General features: G+C 53.1%; 1 protein-coding gene and 1 long non-coding RNA gene across 5 annotated transcripts in view; one reads left to right on the forward strand and one right to left on the reverse strand.

The window, feature by feature from the left end:
• bnipl (BCL2 interacting protein like) lies at positions 1–16,403 on the reverse strand. 2 transcript variants are annotated; one of them, XM_088621059.1, is made up of 10 exons: positions 16,013–16,403; positions 6,356–6,436; positions 5,795–5,865; positions 4,962–5,198; positions 4,245–4,463; positions 4,008–4,110; positions 3,522–3,653; positions 2,566–2,652; positions 1,886–1,984; positions 1–1,275 (listed from the first exon to the last, which is right to left on the reverse strand). In XM_088621059.1, the coding sequence occupies exons 1-10, from the start codon at positions 16,054–16,056 to the stop codon at positions 1,233–1,235; spliced, it is 1,116 nt and encodes a 371-aa protein (XP_088477185.1). In that variant the 5' UTR covers positions 16,057–16,403; the 3' UTR covers positions 1–1,232. The 2 variants fall into 2 exon arrangements, with proteins under 2 accessions (XP_088477185.1, XP_088477186.1); XM_088621060.1 differs by lacking the exon at positions 16,013–16,403 and adding an exon at positions 8,229–8,483.
• Positions 8,560–18,875, forward strand: part of LOC148639999 (uncharacterized) — a 20,194-nt gene continuing 9,878 nt past the window's right edge. The window contains exons 1-3 of one of the 3 annotated variants that reach the window (XR_015930643.1): positions 8,560–8,790; positions 8,892–9,128; positions 13,146–13,227. This is a non-coding gene — a long non-coding RNA (uncharacterized LOC148639999). Of the gene's footprint in view, positions 9,129–12,714; positions 12,839–13,145; positions 13,228–18,875 lie in introns of those variants that run through there. The other 2 variants (XR_015930641.1, XR_015930642.1) reach the window with 2 other exon arrangements.

Consider the following 18,875-nt stretch of genomic DNA (forward strand, 5'->3'; position numbering starts at 1 on the left):
TGACTTTAAATGTGTTTATTACAAAAAGAAAGAAAAAATCTAAAAAAAAAAAAGATCTCAGGAAGGCACTTTTCTACAAAGGTTAAAGGTACAGGTCCGACCCCCCCTCTGTAACTGCACTTAAGCCCCCTGTCCGCTGCAGAGCAGAGCGAGGGCCGCAGGAGGCAGCAGCAGACTCGGGTACAAGAAGGAGCTGGGGGGCTGACCTCCCGTGTCTGTAGGAGGTCCACTGATCCTGATGAACTCTGGGGATGAAACAGGCCAATGTGAGCAGGGATTCAGGCATCATCGATCGAGGAGAGGACTGTCCTGCGGGAAACTCTCCCGATGGCGCCGAGCGTGACCGGGGGGTCAGGCTGTGGGGTCCGGGGGTCCAGGCATCAGCGATCACAGTGGAGGGGAAAACCGAGCCGGCCTGCCCTACAGCACACGCCTCACGGGAGAGGAGCTCTCCGGGGGTCCAGGCGTTTCTGGGGTACCCTTGTCCGGCCTGATCAGGACACGAACCGGCTCAGGGAGTGGAGTGGAGCCCCTGCCCCTGCGCCCCCGCTGTGCTCCCGGAGCACCTCCTCCTCTCCAGCCTGGGGCCGGGGTGGCACAGGGCACGGCGGGGAAGCGGAGAGGAACGTTCCGGGGATCTCATCCCGTCTCCCGCTCCAGCCACCCGGAGCGCCAGGCCCTCTCTCCCTGAGGCGTCTCCACGCCCGCGTGCCCACGCTCGCACCCGTGTTCCGATTACAACACCCAGCCGGGCCTGCCCCATTCCAGCCCTCACCAGCCGGAGCCTGGGCCTCCCTCCGAGCCCCCCGGGAACAGGGTACCCCACATGGACGCGGCTGTCGGTCCCCTCAAATCACGAACGCTCCTGAGCGCAGGGGGAGTGCGAGACGAGCTCAGCTGGGTCTCGACTGGAACAGCGTAAGAGACTCTGAGTGCGAACCCCCTGGGCCCAGAGGAGACCCGGTGACCCCGAACCTCGCCGGCGCACGGCTGCCTCACAGGAAGGGCCGGGGAGAGGTGACCAGCTGCCCGGGGCCCGGTGGCACGCGAGGCGGCGCTGTTCTGATTGGACCCCGATCCAGCAGCCTGCAGGCCCTTCGCAAGGTCCCCGGAACCGGCCTGGCAGCAGAAGCTTGGCCCCGAGGGGGGTACCAGGAGCCCCCTGAGACGATACACCCAGCAGAACCCAAACCCCCAGTCTTATATACAGCTCCACAGAAGTGTCCGTGGCGTCAGTCCAAGCTGCCCCTGGGCCTGTGCAGCTCTTCATCCAGCCTGCAAAACAAGAACAGGGCCAGCCTGTCAGCGGAGCAGGACGTCAGGGGGCTTCACTGTGTTCAGGGGGTATATAGTGTATTCCTGCGCAGAGCCACCTGCCCAGATCCTCTTTCATTCTCACGTCTCTCTCTGCATTTTTGGTTGCAGGACCTGAATGATCAATTCAGGCGCAGAGCTGACACAGTCCTGGCGTTTCAGTCTTTGCACTGGGCCAGCGTGAGGCGCAGGTGTGTAAAGGTTGGTGGGCGTGTTCATGTGGAGACAGGGGAGAGCGAACATGAGAGAAGAATAGGAAGGGGTGGGGGTTGAGCAACCGGAGAGAGAGGGGCATGAGGGAGGAGAGAGAAAACAGGAAGAGAGAGAGAGAGACAGAGCTGCACAAGCCGTTTGGCCCTGTCCAGCCCAATTGATAGTTAGTAACTACATGTTCCAAGAACCTCATATCCAGTAAGTTTCTACTATCTACTGTGAGACTTGCAGCTGCAACAACATGGCCAGGCTGCTTGTTCCCTACTCCCACCACCCTTTGCGTAAAACACGCTCGATTTGAAATGCTCTCTCGTGTTCCCCGGGAGACGGGCAGAGGGGAGACGGGAGGGGGCCTCACTGTCGGATGCAGTCCGGGATCTCCACGTGGTCCATGGGAATGTACTCCGCCAGCTCGCGCAGGCTGCTCATGAACCGCAGCTTGCGGGTGAACTTCGCGCTGCAAGAAAGAGGCGTGCTTGTGAAACAGGACGGGCTCTTGTGCAACGTCACCGCCTTGTGGTTGCGGCCTTGGGCTGTAAACAACTGACGCAGAGCCCTGCACTGCTGAAAGGAGCCCGCACTCCCCTGGCTACCTGCCCCGCCCTGGGGCAACTGCTCCCCGGAGGTAGAAATATGAGCTGTGGGTCAGGTACTGCACATCCTGTAGGTCTCTTATGGCTCTAATGCATAATCTTCCCCATAAGCTCACAGTTATTTTTTATACAGCACTTAATATACGAACAATATAATATATATGATATATATTATAGATATATGAATGATTGAGTTAGGGGGAAATCTGGCTGACAAGCTGGAATTTGTGGTTGCACACAGCATAGCTCACAACTACAGGAGAATCTCCACAATTTATACAGAAAGAAAATGGTCACAGATACAGCTGTGTACTGATGGGGCACAGATTCAGCTGGTTACCGACGGGGCACAGATACAACCGGTACAGCTGGATACTGATGGGGCACTGACACAGCCAAGGCTCGTCAACAGAGAGAGGAAGAGGGCCTACAGGTCCCGCCTCACCTGATGAAGGGCTTGAAGACGGTGATCAGGGCTCTGATGTACCAGGAGGGGTGAACCACCAGCAGCCCCTTCAGGTTCTTCTTTAACCTGGGGGCAGGAGGAGACATGAACCACAGAGCAGGTCACAGCAGAAGCTGTCAGGTGATGCCTGTTCTCTGAGAACAGCTGTTTTTTGAAACAGAATACTGAGTTTGTTGTTGATTTAAAAAAAAACATTTTCTCTTTTCCACCTCCGCCCCTGATTTCAAGATGCTCCTTGTCAAAAGCATGCATCTCCTACGACAGAACTGCTAAAAGTACACAGCTCAAAGCTCACAGCTCTGCCTGAGCTTGGAAGAGGTGGAAAAAGCTTCTCTCCTAGGTCTTGTTGGACACAGCAGTAGGAGCACAAGACCAAATCCTGTGATTTCAAAGAGTGGTGAATGTAAAAGCAAGCTCATCATTCTGCAGCCTTTGTATTGCTGTCTCATGAGTCACTGAGGGCGGATTCGCGCAGTGTCAGCGGGCGATGAGTCGGCAGCACGCAGCCGAGTCATCGGTCAAAACAAACAGGCAGTGCTGCCCAGCGATTCCCATCAGCCCCCTCTGGGGGCACAGGCCCGCACACCTCTGCCCTGCTGGCGGGGCCAGGCACGGACCATCCCTTGGCCAGCGTCCTGTCCTCAAGCGCCTGCAGCACCAGTGTGCTCTCCTCAGCGGTTCGGCCCCACGTGACTCTCCCTCCCTCCCTCCCTCTCTCTCTCTCTCTCTCTCCCTCTCTCTCTCTCTCTCTCCCTCTCTCTCTCCCTCTCTCTCTCTCCCTCGTGCCTCGGGTCCGGGCAGGTTTAACGCTTGACCGGGCCCCTGCTGGCGGGACTGAATCGCAGGCGAGCGAGGCGGTAAGAAAAGCCCCCCCCACCCCGCCACCACCAGACACCAGACTGGTTCGAGTGGGCCCCCCGGCTCCCCCGACTCACCGCCGGTCGATGGTCTGGTAGCACTGGCGCAGCCAGCGCAGGGGGGGCATCTTGCTGCGCGGAGACATGCCGTTCAGGTAGACGATGATGTAGTTCTCCGACACCATCAGGTCCAGGGTCCCGATGATGTACCTGCGGAGAGCGGGGGCCGGTCAGCACCAGCAGGTCCCGGACAGCCCCTATCCAGAGGGGTCTTACAGGTCACCCCAAATCAGGGCTTCCCCACCCTGGTCCCCGAGAGCCCCCAGCCAGAAGGTTTTATAGTTTATAGTTATCAGGGGTTGTGCTGGAAGTGGACAGAGAGACATGTCAGCAGACAGGGGGACAGATTAGTGGACAGAGGGACATGTCAGCAGACAGAGGGACAGATTAGTGGACAGAGGGACAGGTCAGTGAATAGAGGGACACATCAGCAGTCAAGGGGACGGATCAGTGAACAGAGGGACAGACAGGACAGCGGACAGACAGGCGGGCAGTGGGGCTCACCTGTAGAGGTTCTCCATGACGTATTCGTAGCTGTCGACGCTGTTCTCCGGGAGGTAACAGGAGGAAAACACGATGATGTCGTTCTGCCCTTCGCTGTAGTAACCTGGAACACGAGAAGCCCCGGCCACATGAACGGAGCAGCCAATCAGAGCGGAGCTTTCCAGGAAACCTCCAGTCCCCTCCACCCTCGAGTTTTCCCTGCGCGCGTCCCACAGAGCCCGGGCGGACAGCACTCACCTCCGTGGGACAGCACCCGCAGGTAGGGCTCCAGCACGCTCATGTCCACGCGGTGCTCCTGCCCGGCGGTGCGGAACACCCGCCACTTCCTGCCGCGGCTGTCCACCTCGTCCAGGTCCAGCTGCCCCTCCTCCGCCTGCTCCATCACCGGCGTGCTGGCCGCCGCCGCTGCTCCGGCCGCCGCCGCCCCCTCCCTGCGGCCCGCCCGCGGCAGGTCGTCTGCAACACGGAGCCGGTCAGGGGGGCAAAGGTCAGGTAAGTCGCCAGCACAGTGATGAAAACAGTGGACCAGGCTGCACCCCGAACCCCAGAAAGCAGTGGTCCACTTTCCCACAGAGGTTCTGAATGTTAAAGCAGGACGGCTACCGCCGAGTATCTAGAGGTGTGTTACTGGCATTCGGTAGACCCTATAATCTTCTTCTGAATTGTTATTGGGTTCCTTACGAGCTAATGGTTTGTTTTTTTAATCTTGTGTTACTGGAGGAGTTCTGAATGAGAGACAGCTGATGCCTGTTGTTGGACTGTATTATTGTCATATATATATTATATATTTATGAGCACTTGATGTGCAAGACAGACCATGTTTAATTCGCCTCAGCTCTCCGACAGCCTGGCCGTGAGGGTGAGGCCTCAAGTTGGGGCAGGGTTAAAGGTTAAGGGTTGGATATGTTAAAGATTAAAGGTTAAAGGTTAAAGGGCATGCAATGCCCTTCTCACCCTCCCACTCCAAGTCGTGGGTGCTCTCCGGGAAGGTCCAGGACTCGCTGTCGGAGGGCGTCTCCAGGTCCTCCAGGTTGATGTCGAAGTCCTCGTCGGGCGAGGGCGAGAGGGTGGCCGTGGCGAACTCGTCCGACACGGTGGAGTTGGCGCGGTCCAGCGTCAGGCTGAGGGCCGGCGCCACCAGGCGCCTCTTGCCGTGCCGGGTCCCCGAGAGAGCCAGGCTGCTGGGCGGCGCTGCGACACGGGCGACAGCGGCACAGGGTCACCGGCGCGCGGACCCGCCGAGCCTCGGGGCTGCAGCGCCCCGCTCCCGCCCGCAGAACGGACGCGCTGCCAGCTCAACCCGTGTTTTCGATCCACACCGGCCCCGCGAGCCGCGCGGCTCACGTCCGGCCCCTCCGGCCGAGAACCGTCGGAGTTGGTGCGGATGGGGCAGATGGTCGTGACGCTTCTGGGGTGCATTCGGGGGCTCAGGGGAAACAGTGCAGCCTCCCTCCAGCTCGGCTTGTTAGACACCGGGACGTGAGGTGGGCGTGCAACGCAAAACCTCTGACAGCTCAGTCCTGGTTCGGGAGCCCTCCCTGAGGCTGGGGAGTGAGGAGGAAGGGGCGCTGGAGGAACCGGGCTCTGGGCCGGACAGCGGGACCGCCGCAGCGCCTGTCAGCTGGGGCCTGTGTGTGACGCGACTGGACCAGGGTCTGGCCACTTATAGCAAGCTCACGGGCTAGACGCTTGGGGCAGGTTTCCTTCAGCGCCTTTACCCCACTCTAGGCCCTGGCGGGTGTTAGTCTGGGTTAGAACGGGTCAATGAACCTGAGAGAGCTGCCTACCTGGTTTGCCCTCCTCTCCTGTGGGGCTGTCCGGCTCGTCTCCTGGGCTCTGCGTGTCTTCTGGAAGAGGCCTGTCGGAATTGCAGTATAAACGCGCTCCCGTTAACGAGACAGTACAGCTGCAGGAGTCCTTCACGCACAGACCTGGGCTGTTGAGTTTCGGGTGTTACATACCCTCCATCCACTCCCTACACTCCTCTACCCAGTACAGCGGCACAGGGGAGCCAGAGCCTATCCCAGCAAGCAACAGGTGCATGGTAGGCTTCTCTCCAGACAGCACAGCCACTCTTGTGGCAGGGCCCGTTTTCCAATTAACCCACCAGCTTGTCTTTGGACTTTGGGAGGAAGCTGGAGCACTCGGAGGAAACATGGGAGACCATGCAAACTCCACACAGACAGCACCCCAGGTCTGGGCCCCAGTGCTGTGAAGCAGGAGCGCTAGCCACTGCACTGCTCTATTTCATACCAGTTTTAATAGAGCACATCATCCGAGTCGCTTCACGGACAATCGGAACCTCCTAGACGCCAGAGCGGACGGATAATCAATCAATCGGAGCTGACCTGGGGAACTCCTCGTCCTGCCACTCCTCCTTCAGCTCCATGTCCTGGATGATGTGGAAGTCCTTCCCCGGATCCTGGCTCCTGGAAGAGAGGCGGTCTCCGTTCACTAACCCCTGTGGTCACTGCTGGCTGGGAACACTGCGTCCGACACAGTGACCTCAGTCCACCCCAGCGGGCTGCTCAGAATAATAATAATTTCACAACTTATATAGCTTTTCTTTTACAGGTAATGGGGACTCCCCTCCACCACCAGTGTGGATGATGCACCAGTCCTCTCCCCACACACCAGCTCTCAGTGGGGAGGAGAGCAGAGTGATGAAGCCAGTTCAGAGACGGGGGTTATTAGGAGGCCATGACTGGTAAAGGCCAAGGGGGAAATTTGGCCAGGACACTGGGGTAACACTCCTACTCTTTTAGAGAAACGCCCTGGGATTTTTAATACCCACAGAGAGTCAGGACCTCGGTTTTACATCTCATCAGAAGGACGGCGCCTTTTTTACAGTATAGTCTCCCACACAGACTGCAGGGTGAGCGCCCCCTGCTGGCCCCACTAACACCTCCTCCAGCAGCAGCCTCAGCTTTCCCAGGAGTCTCCCCTCCAGGTGCTGGCCAGGCTCACAGCTGCTGGGCTCCAGTGGGCTGCCAGCTGGGAGCAGGGTGATGGAGCTGCTGGTGTAGAGATCAGTTAGGAGGATCCACCAACACAGCAGAGAGGAGGGAGCATGTGTGTGTGTGCGTGTGCGTACGCAGGGGGGAAGGAAACCCCTCTTCTGGACATTCTCCTCTACTACCCCACAAAAAACATGTTCCGCAGGGCTAGACCCAGGATCCTTTGCACCAGGTATATTAACATTCCAGTTGCAAGAGGCTGGGGCTACAGAGCCCTCTAGTGGAGCTCCAGGTCTCTGCACCTGGGGCTGTGACCTCAGGCCCTGGGAGCCCTGCTGTAGGTCAGGACCTGAATTAACCACAGAGCTCATGAAAGGCCCACTGGACAAGTTGATTCCTTTAAATTGTACACTTGTACACTGAAAGGACAGCATCTAAAAAAAAAATCCCCTTTGACTAAGACTGCTGTACAAAGCGTGTCTGATCAACAACACTGTGAACACTGTAAAACCTGGAGTGGATCAGACTGCTGTGCACTGGGAGTCTGACTGACAGCACTGTAAAACCTGGAGTGGATCAGGCTGCTGTGCACTGGGAGTCTGACAGCACTGTAAAACCTGGACTGGATCAGACTGCTGTGCACTGGGAGTCACAACGAGGAGTCTGGGTGCCACTCTTAAGGGTTCTCAAGTCGGTGAAGAAAGATGACCTTGCTGTTTTACACGCCCAAACTGGGCCTCAGAACGATAAAGATGTCTAGCGAATGTCAAGTAATCCGTTCTGTCCAAATTCGCACCCAGCGCGCTGAAAACTAATGGGCCGAAACTAAACCGCAGTTGCACAAGACACACAGACACGTCGGGACAGAGACAGCTATTATTATTGAAAGTAGGCTGTTTATTTTTTCGGTCGGAATGCACTGTAAAAGCAGTGTCCACGTTCTCTAACACAAGGGTTTCCGTGACCTGACTGATTTTTTGCCGTGTTTTTCTGCGTTCTGAGCATCGTTTTCCCGAACCAGACAAATGATTGAGCTCAAGTCGGTTCGTCAAACCACTGTTCACTCGATACGCCCTAGGCAAGATCTCCGCGTAATAAAACAACAACAAAAAAATAATTTCGCTCCGCATACAGTTCTGTGGGTAAGCACCATGCCTCAGTATCAGAATGGGACACGGAGATACATCCTCGTGCCGCAGCGTATCCAAATCACGCACGGACACCACACACACGATAGCCCCCAATGGCGATTTAGAGACATTACCTGTGCGCTCCTCCCTAGTCTTAACCGAACGCCACGCCGTCTCTATCGGGATTCCGGATTGTTAAAATCCCATCGCCTCCTTCGGGGGTGGAAGTTTGCGGAATTCCCAGGACGGAGCCAAAACCTCGCCGAGGAGACGCGAGGCGCAGCCAATGAGGCGCTCGCGGACCTGGGTGACACCGTCGGTACACCTGAGGCGCGAGGTGGGGTCGTAAACTCCGCCCGGACACACACTCTCGCGCACACACACACACCCACCCGCTGCCGTGGCAACCGCGCTGCGCCGACTCGCCCGTGTTTACATAAGTTTCCAGATACTGTTGTAGCGACCTCTGCGTAATTCGGCGGTCGTTTGAATGCGGTTCAAAAGGAAAACGTCTTTTGTGTTATTGATAAAATCCAACCTCTGCGTCCCCCCTCCCCCCCCCACCGCAGGGTAAATCATAATTGGAAACCTTTTTAACTGTTTCCTTTTTTAAAAAAGTTTCTTCCTGAAATCCAAGTCATCTCCAACTATAGGTATCCTGGACTAACGCCGCAAGGTAGCGAAAAGTCTGTCCAGGTACTTTCATTTGATAACCGTTGAAGACCGATAAGAGACTGTAGCGGCGTCGGTCATGAGGTCTTTTTGATTTTGACATGAGTTTTTTTTTTATTTTGAAGAGTGGGCGATGCTGACCCGGACAGACGGGCCGGGAAAGGATAGATAGTATTCATCTGTACATTGGCAGGCCCCTCTCGACAAAACAAAAGATCGGAGGATAAAAGTTGTGTGAATGCAGTTCCACATAAAAATGAGCCACTTACCCTGACCGTGCGTGACCCGGCAAAGCGTGTTTCACCAGGAGTGACAAGAAACAGAACCGCGGCGCCCACAGCGAAGGAACTCTTTCAGGGCAGGTGAGTCACCCTGAAGGAGGGTACCCATTGAAAACAAGCCCCTGTGTTATTCCACACAGACCACTGTGAGCAGATTTCACCTGTCAGTACTGGGGAGCGAATGCATGATAATATAAAAAAATAATAATTCGCCCTGGGGCTTTTAAAAGCTTATCAGTTTTCACCTATAGGCCTAAAGCTATATCAAGACCCTCTGGAGTGTGGGGTTTTTTTTTTGGGACATGCGAGGCCTCACTGCTGCAGAATGAGGAAACGGGTGAAATGTCAGGGTTGTGGCACCAGCGGTTTGTGGCCCTGAGGCCTCACGACTCGGGGTTTCTGCTACCACTGGGGTGCTGGAGGGCCCCCAGTTGAGCAGGGTTAATGGGTATAACTATTAATGCGGGACATGACAGCAGGGCTGCCTCGCAGTGCGAGGGCCCTGGGTTCAGTTCCAGACCTGGGGTGCCACTTGTGGTGGGTCTCTCTTAGATGAAGTTATTACACACCTGTGGCTCTCCAGGACAGGAGTGACTAACCAGTGAATCTCTAGACCCAGAGTGCACAGTTCTGTGCCTGCTTTGTACCATGCTTTTACCCTGCTCACACTGGGCCTTACAGCACTGTATTGTGCTTTTACCCTGGTCTCACTGGGCTTTACTGCACTGTACTGTGCTTTTACCCCGATCTCACTGGGCTTTACTGCACTGTACTGCGCTTTTACCCTGATCTCACTGGGCTTTACTGCACTGTACTGTGATTTTACGCTGATCTCACTGGGCTTTACTGCACTGCACTGCACTGTACTGTGCTTTTACCCTGATCTCACTGGGCTTTACTTTACTGTACTGTGCTTTTACCCAGATCTCACTGGGCTTTACCACCATATGTAAGACAGTTTTATCTCTGGTGGAGTCAAATTCCAACCTCAGTGACTCCCTGGCTGTAGATGAATGCTGCTGAAACAGTCTTTTTTTTAATGCTGGCAAACCGGCCGATCTTTCCCACATCAAAACAAACCTCGTCTTTTTACATGTGTGCGGTGTAGCCCGCCCCTTGTAATCGCCCAAAGACCTGAAAATCAGGTTCGTTTGTTTTTTCTGCGCTCCTGTGCTGTACGACTCCCCTCCTGAGACACAATACTGTTCTCAGAAGGCCAGCGCCTGGGGGCAAACCATGAATTGGAGCCGCGTTCCAGTCGGTTAAAAACTCGGGCAAAAAGAAAGCTTTAGCTAGCGTATACGTATAGCTCTTTCTTTCTTTCATGCTGAAGCTTTTCTTTCGTCTATCTATAAAGTGGGGCGTTATACTGTAGCCACCTCAATGAAGTGCCTGGTTCAAGTCCACAATGGCAGATCCCCAGCTGGGATTCAAATCCACTGCCTTGTAGTTTCCGCTTCAGAGCGCTGACCAGTGCACCACAGGCGCTGATGTACATGTCGATGCAGCGTGCCCATATCATCATCCCCGGCCTTTGTGAAGTATCTTTCATCCCAAAGGGTACTTGAGCTGTTTCCACATAGCAGGGGACCCACTTCACCCCCACCTGGGAGAGACACAGCAGCCTCACCCCAGGGGGAGGAGAGAAAGCTGAATCAAGAGGGGAACAGCAGGGAGGCCACACTGTGCAAGGCTGACAACACCTCCTAAGGGTCTAAGCAGGAGCCCCTTCGCTGATCAAAAGCTAAAGCGATTCAGTTCTTTGAGCGCAGGTGGGGGTGGGGGGGGGGACTCCTGGTCCCGCAGCACCCGAAGAGCTGGGAGAACTCGTTACATGGGTTCCACTTGGGTGATAACGAGCTGAATGAGCTCGTCAGGGGCTGAGCCTGGAATGATGCGATGCAGACATGCCGGCTGTGCCAGAACAGGATTGCCCATCCCATTTTAAACCGAACACATTCCTCTCGGTCCAGGAATGAATTGATGTACGTCATTCGGTTCGCAAACAGCTGATCGGCACATGTGTGTGTATTTGTGTGTGGCGTGCTTGGCTTGTAAAGCCTCTCTTAGGGGTCCTTTCACCTCCTCCAGCAGAGATACAAAAGAAAACAGTCCAGGGAAACCTGTGATTGCCCTCTTTTTTTTTTTTTGACTCCTATCTAAGAGTTTATTTTTACAAGCGGAGAAAAAAGAAAACCCAGACCAGTTCTGAAAGTTCCCTCTACGCGTCTGCTCGTCGGTAGCTGAACTTCCTCTTTAAAGAAACCAGATGCCCCAGAGCAGGGAATCAATCATAGCTGAACAACTGCACAGGCCTTTCAGAAAACAAACTCGCCTAAACAAACTGGCCTAAACTCGGCTGCTACAAACCATCCGTTGTGAGTGTGGTTATGTGAAACAGGGGCTCTACCCCAGACCATGAGGTCTCACAGCTGCACCTGAGCTATTAAAGTGCTCCAGTTAAGGCCGTAATTAGCTCAACTGGATGATTAAGAGTTGGGCTGGAGTGGAGGCCCTTCAGGTGCAGTAGTCCTCCTGGCCTGGAGTGGGGGCCCCCTTGATGTAAAGTGACTGACCCCCCGAATCAATTCATCTGCTAAACTGATCATCTGATCGGTGTGCGCCACACGTGCGCCAGGTCTTTATAAATAGGTGATTGAAGGGATGACGTGTGAAACCCTGCTGAACCGTGGCTCTGCGGGCCGCCCTTGTGTTCCGCATTTTCAAAAGAAGGGTAAGCTCTTGCCCAGTGAAAGTTACTGCCATCCCTTACAGTTTCAGCAGGACTTTTTCCCCAGCGCTGGAAAGCTCAGACCAGTCTCGGCAGGCGCAGGGAGGGCCGGCTGCAGTTCGCGCGCTGTCTGCTGGTCAGGCCGCAGCATGAGTCACCCAAGGTGGCGGCTTCTGACTGGAATGCGCTCTGTACACCCATGGTCCTGTCGAGACAAGACTGTCTTCCCGGCACGCCGAGGCAGCAGTCACTACCGGGGAAGTCGAGAGGATACGGAAATTCGGGGAGGCTGGAAGGAGGAGGAGGAGGGGGGGTGGTGGGGGGTGCAAGGTAGTTGCCAGTTGCAGAGGCTAGTGTGCGCGGTCACGTAATCCCCAGCTGACCTGCGCACAAGCACTTCACGACATGGCCGCAGGGCTCCGCCACGAGAGCGCGGGTCCGAGGAGATGCAGGGGAGGTCAGGGCGGCAGTGTGGGAGGCAGTACTTTACGCAAAGAGTAACGGGTGTGTATGGGAGTGAGCAAAGGTTTACCCCCCTCTCCACCCACCCATAGTCGGGATCCGAAAGCTGTCAGGCTACCTCATCCTGTGTGTGCGTTATCCAAGGCCTCAGACTGTTAGGGAGCCCCTTATGTGCATGAGGAGCCCTGTAAGATGCTACTTGCATTCACTGTGCTGAAGCTGCCAGAGTCACATGCACTAGTAGTCGGGCAGGGGTATCCTCGGTTTGTGGCTCAACAGCGCCACCCCTGTGGCCAATGCGGATGCATGCAAGCTTGCAGTGATGCCACTGGGAGCTGCATCTGTCCTCTCCTCAAGCCTGAACGCTTTTTTTGCCAAAGCTGGTACAAGTACCAGCTTGAGGATGAGGAATCCAAGCTAAGGGGAATTAAACTGCAACCCAGACGTCTGTTCCCTAACCCTAACCCAGAACCCACTTGATCTGTTTCTTCTACAGTTTCTCGCTGTGATCAAGGTCATCGCTTGGTTGACCCTGATGGAGTCAATGAGGTCACTAGGGTCACGTGTGACACGTTCGCACAAGTAAAGGCTGGGAGAGGTAGTGCTCGGGTGAAGGCAGTCTACCTTTCAGCAAGAATGTCAGCTGTCACTAGGAGATTTTAGATGTCATAGTGGCGTCTGTTCGCTGGGACTGATGCCATGCTTGATACTGTACATATTGGCTCTCAGCCCGCCGGTAAAGTTCTGCTGGTTTTGTTTTGTTCTGTTGCACCACAATCCAGTCTGAATGATCCACTATGGTGTTGTAGGGCTTTCCATGCCCGTAAAAAAGAAAACCCAGAAAATTAGAAGGAAAATATTAAGGAAATAAGGATGCTCATCGTACGCTCTCTCCCTCTTCACAGCCCCGGGGGGTCATGGATGAGGAAGACGTAGCAGAGATAAACACCTCTGTTTCTGATCGGACCTGTCTGTCACGCCGGCAAGGTGAGTTGGCACATTCTTCCGACAGACACTCAAGTACATCACATTCCTGCAAAGTCCTAGCGAGGAAGGAAGCAGGACAGGCCAGACCGGGTTGTTCATGATGAAACAGCTGCACGAGCTGGTGATGACTTTGACTCCATGGAGTCTCTGCTCCTCAAGTCCTTTGGGGACCCCCCCCCCCAAGTCATGTACATTAACATGGGGTTCCCTGTCCTGGCCCTGGAGTGTCCCTGTGCCCATTAGTGTTTGTTCCAGCAGAGCTCTTGATTAATGAAGCTTAAAGAATATTGAATTGGTTTTTAAACAGCCACACTCCATGGTCAGCAGTAAATGTCTTTATAGATCTAATTTGTGTGTGAAGTGTGGCGACAGAGTTCGGATTCGACTTGACTCAAAACGGTAGTTTTCCTTTACGATCAATGAGTTGGACATCAATTAAAGATGCGCAGAAAAAGGTAATCCTGCCACTGTGACAGACGCTCTGATTATTCCACGTGCCGTACAGCCTGCTGGAGAAAATCTTTGAACAATAAGGCCTAAAGGAAAGGAATTCTGAAACCTGGCGTCTGGCATAGGGTAGATGCTCATTTTTAACTTTCTCTTCCTGTTCAAAAGAAATCTAAGGGCTAAAAATATATATTTTTTTCCCCAAGATTCATTGACCTTAATGCATTATACTTCTGTTTCATGCAGTGCCTTTCACAACACACAGTGCTTTACAAAACAGTACTAGAACAGGAGAGGCCTAGCCCAACTGGAAGAAAAAATACCAATACCCATACCAAACACTAAGGTCCAACCCTGCCTCGCGCACCCTTCATTTACAGTGTCTGTGACCCATTATAATGTCCTGCAGGGTTCGGGTATCAACAGCAGGCCCACTGGGAGCAGCTGTGGAGTTAGGTATGGGAATGGTAACCTTTACTGGCCTGGTTGAAGACAACCAGGCTTTTGTATGAGAACTGTCCTGGTAACCATACCATCACAGGCACCGTCACAAGATCTCTGTACTGTGAAGGTCAGGCACTGGTTTTGATATAGCAAGCTCATGCACTGCAAGTAATGGAGAAGCCCAACCGGCACAGTGTGAACCCTTCTCCTTTGGGTGGTGTGACTAGTGCACTGCAGAAACGACACCGCAGACAAAGGTGCAGCTTCAGGTTGGAGCTGCCAGGAACATGCCTGTGCTGGGTGTGACCCAGGCAGCAGTATCTGGGTCTGCCGTCAGGAGAGGCACGACTGGCCTCTCAGAGGCTTATCATCGCGGTACAGAGGAAGGCCTGGGTGCCCATCTTTGAGCACCTGAAACACCGCGTACAGTCACCAAAGTTTTGTGGATCCCCTCTTTACCAGAGGAGGGTTTGCTTCTGGAAAGAGGATTTCTGCAGGAGGGACCAGCTACAAGCCTTATGCTTTACCAGGGCTCTTTGGAAATCCGGGCAGAAAGAGGACTGAGGACAAGAGGCACTGTTTTTACTGAATCTGACGCCACGCAGTGCAGAGAGACATTTCCTGGCCCATGCTGGATTGAGAGAAGTGGGGAGGTTTGGATTGGAGTAGGCTGGGGACACCCTTAATGAGATGGTGCAGTTGCCCCCTTACTTCCAAGTTATTTCATCATGATGATGGGAAAAGCCGAATTAAATGCTTTAAAGCCCACTGCCGTTAAATACAATTGCAGTACAGTGCAGTAAAGCCCATGAGATCAGGGTAAGAGCACAATACAGTGCAGTAAAGCCCATGAGATCAGGGTAAGAGCACAATACAGTGCAGTAAAGCCCATGAGATCAGGGTAAGAGCACAATACAGTGCAGTAAAGCCCATGAGATCAGGGTAAGAGCACAATACAGTGCAGTAAAGCCCAGTGAGATCAGGGTAGAGGCACAGTACAGTGCAGTAAAGTCCAGTGAGATCAGGGTAAAAGCACAGTACAGTGCAGTAAAGCCCAGTGAGATCAGGGTAAAAGCACAGTACAGTGCAGTAAAGCCCAGTGAGATCAGGGTAGAGGCACAGTACAGAGCAGTAAAGCCCAGTGAGATCTGGGTAAAAGCACAGTACAGTGCAGTAAGGCCCAGTGAGATCAGGGTAAAAGCACAGTACAGAGCAGTAAGGCCCAGTGAGATCAGGGTAAAAGTACAGTACAGTTCTGTAAGATCCACTGAGAGCATATGCCCTAGATAGGATTCTACTAGATAGGTCAGGTAACTTAAAGATTGCCACAGAAAGGTGGAAGGCAAATTAAATGTAAGATGTCAGCATGGTTTATTTGCTTGAGCAACTTTAACTGCCAAAGATGAAGAAATAGGATCCTGGAGCTGACACACACACACTGCTGAAAAAACAATTCTGGGCTTCTCTGAGGGACTCCTGGATCATCCTGGATCCCAGTTTGGAAAACGTAACCCCTTAATCAAGTGCCGCCACCCCCCACGATGGAATAAACAACACGCTCCTGTGGAGATGACAGTAGATCAGGTCGCTCCAGTCAGGTATCTCCCGTCTGGGTCAGGCAACGTTTCCTGCTCTTCTCCTGCGTCGGCTTCGGAGCGGCCTGGCGCTTTAAACCCAGGAGTTAACTACTGGGTGCTCCTGCCTTGGGGAAACTCGGTCTCTAACTGGAGGAGTGTGATCCCACATCCCTGTCCTCTTGGCAAGCCACCCAGTGGTAAGGACCCCCCTTCTAACGTGGCCCCCTGCGGGGCGGCCAGAAACCTTCCCCTTGCGCCCCCAGGACAAGGAGGCAGGCCGTGACATGCGGAGAGGCAATTTTATTTCAAGGACTTACCCGTGAGGTGCAAACTGGTCTTTCACATCTGTGTACGTCCCCATCCCTTCGCCCTGTAGGCAAGACCAACGGGTCTGAGCTCGTCTTAGTAGAAGAAAAATAACGATGGTGATGATAAATCAAGGCATTAGTGAGTCGTTTCTTCCCCCCAAAAAACCGGCCCAAAGCCCAAACGCTCTTTTATTTTCCTTCCTCTTCTGCTTCTGCGCGCCGGTCCTCTTGTCTCCTCCCAGCAGTGGCGCCTCGTCCACCCAACTTCCCGCACGAGTCTGAATCTGTGACACTGAGCCCGTCTCTCTTGGCTCTCTACCTGCGCAGCCCTGGGGCTCGGGCTGCTCTCATTGGCTGAACACACCTGCCCCCCTGTCTCGTTCTTCTTCGTGAAGCAGCAACAGCAACAACAACAATGGAATAAGAAAGGAAGGAAGACTGGGGCTTTGCTAGGGCCACTCCAAGGTCCTAAAGCCCAGCCTCTACAGAGCAGGACAGCGCTGCACGGTTTGCTTTCTGGAAACCACAGCTAGGATTGCAAGCGCAGCAGCTTTTATTAGGGAAGTCTCTTCAGCAGTCAGCTTTCTGTCTCATGCTCCTGCCCCAGGAAAATACTGGAGGATGTCGAGCTTCATGGGAGTGATCCAGCCCATCCAGATCATTGGGAACAGCCCAGCAGGAGGTGATCCTGCTGTTTCTGATGCTCGTGTGATTTTATAGAAGTTTGTGAACTAATAGCAGACCAGGCATTTCTGCCTCAGCGCTAACCTCACAAAATGTCACAGAAAGCAACAGCAGACCTGGCTAATGTGTCACTTAAGACAGCCTCAAGGCTTAACTCTTACTGGATCTCAGGATACAGATGCAGCATGTATGTAGCTGTACTTATGGACCCCATCCTCTATCCCCCCAGTCTAAGAGAGACCAGGAGGTACAACAGTAAAGCCCCTGTAGTTCTGCTCATCCTGCAGTTTGATCTGTCGCTTTTAGATCTTTTTTAACAACCATTTCACAGCTTCGCCAAGATCGTCTGCAAGGAATGGCACCAATCTCTTACCTAAAGGACACTGCTATGGGGGATGAACAGGCCAGAAGCCATATCACTCTGCAACTCACAACTGGCAGCCCACTGAAGCTCGGCAGGTGTGAGCCTGGTCAGTACCTGGATGGGAGACCTCCTGGGAAAAACTAAGGTTGCTGCTGGAAGAGGTGTTAGTGGGGCCATCAGGGGGCGCTCAGCCTGTGGTCCATGTGGGTCCTAATGCCCCAGTACAGTGACAGGGACACTATACTGTAACCAGGCGCCATCCTTCGGATGAGATGTGAAACCGAGGTCCTGACTCTTTGGTCATTAAAAATCCCAGGGTGTTTCTTGAAAAGAGTAGGGGTGTTACCCCAGAGCATGGCCAAATTTCCCATTGGCCCTTACCAATCATGGCCTCATAATAATCCACATATATATGAATTGGCTTCATTACTCTGCTCTACTCCCCACTGAGAGCTGGTGTGTGGGGAGCGTTATGGTGCACTATGGCTGCCGTCGCATCATCCAGGTGGGGCTGCACATTGGTGGTCGTGGAGGAGATCCCCATTACCTGTAAAGTGCTATAAGTGGAGTGTCTAGAAAAGTGCTATATAAGTCTGAGCAATTATTATTAATTATTATAACACTAGGCTTGAATCTCCTCTGTCACCCTGCCCCCTTGTGGACACTTGAGAGATCCACAGCTATTTCGAAGTGCTTCTTGGTGGGAAGAAACAGTTTCACAGAGTCACTTTCAGTTCTTTTTCTTCACAGAAACACTTCTTTGTTCGAATGCAGATGTAACCACATTTCCTAGTGTGCAATACTCCGGCCTTGAAAACCCCACCTTTTAGCAAAGCAGTTTTAATTCAAATGACAAAACTCTGTGCTAACCGGAACGTGGGTTTATCTCCTCTGCTGCAGTTAAAGCCTCTTTTATCAGCTACGGAGAAATTTGTTTTTCCACAGAAACAGCAGGGTGTTTTTTTCAGGAAGTCAAATAAGCCGGCGATTTGATAATGAGGTTGGATATGTTCTTGACACAATACGCGTCATGAAATGGTAGGCACAACCACACCACATGCTCATTGTAGAGGGAGTCCTTTTATAAAGCTTTTTCAAGAGATAGGTACAGACCGATCTGAACTGAGTTATGACTAATTAAAGCCAAGATGATCCCAACAAGTACTAACTCAGGGGTGTGGACGGTTATCCCACCCATTTTTCTAGGTTTTCATTTGTAATTACTTTTCAGAATGTTTTGAGTTATGTTATGAGGTTGTATGTTACAAAGGTAAACAGAATTTTGGCTTAATCTTAAATTTAAGTCGTGAATTCAGGCTGTTAGGACACAAAATGTGTTATTTTGGAAATGGCTGGGTAGACGCATTTACCAATTACTACCTCATGCTAATTTTCACTTTTCCAAATTTTGATCTCATTTATTAGACTGCTTTCAACATAATTCTGAGTCCCCGAAGACAGGTGTGTGTGGGTGCACACATTCCTGTGTCTGCCTTTTCACTAATAAAACCAGTACCAGTGTCTTTCTGGGGTTGCAGATCACACTTTACCAACGTGTTACAAAAAAAGCCTGAGATATCCACTAAAAAGGCACCTTTACAGGAGCATCTGCCTTTTCTACTCCCTAACGCATCAGCGGTGCTCATTTTCCCCAGGTTGTTAAGACTCTATCATGTTATAAACTCTAAAACTGGTTGTAGGGAGGTTAGCACAGGGTTTAGAATCACTGCCTTGCCATACCACTGGGGCCCTGGGTTCAATTCCTAGCCCGTGTTGCTATCTGTGTGGAGTTTGCATGGTCTCCCCATGTTCTAATGGGCTTCC

This window comes from Lepisosteus platostomus, chromosome 26 (assembly GCF_059453375.1).
Source record: "Lepisosteus platostomus isolate fLepPlt1 chromosome 26, fLepPlt1.hap1, whole genome shotgun sequence".
Lineage (NCBI taxonomy): Eukaryota > Metazoa > Chordata > Actinopteri > Semionotiformes > Lepisosteidae > Lepisosteus > Lepisosteus platostomus.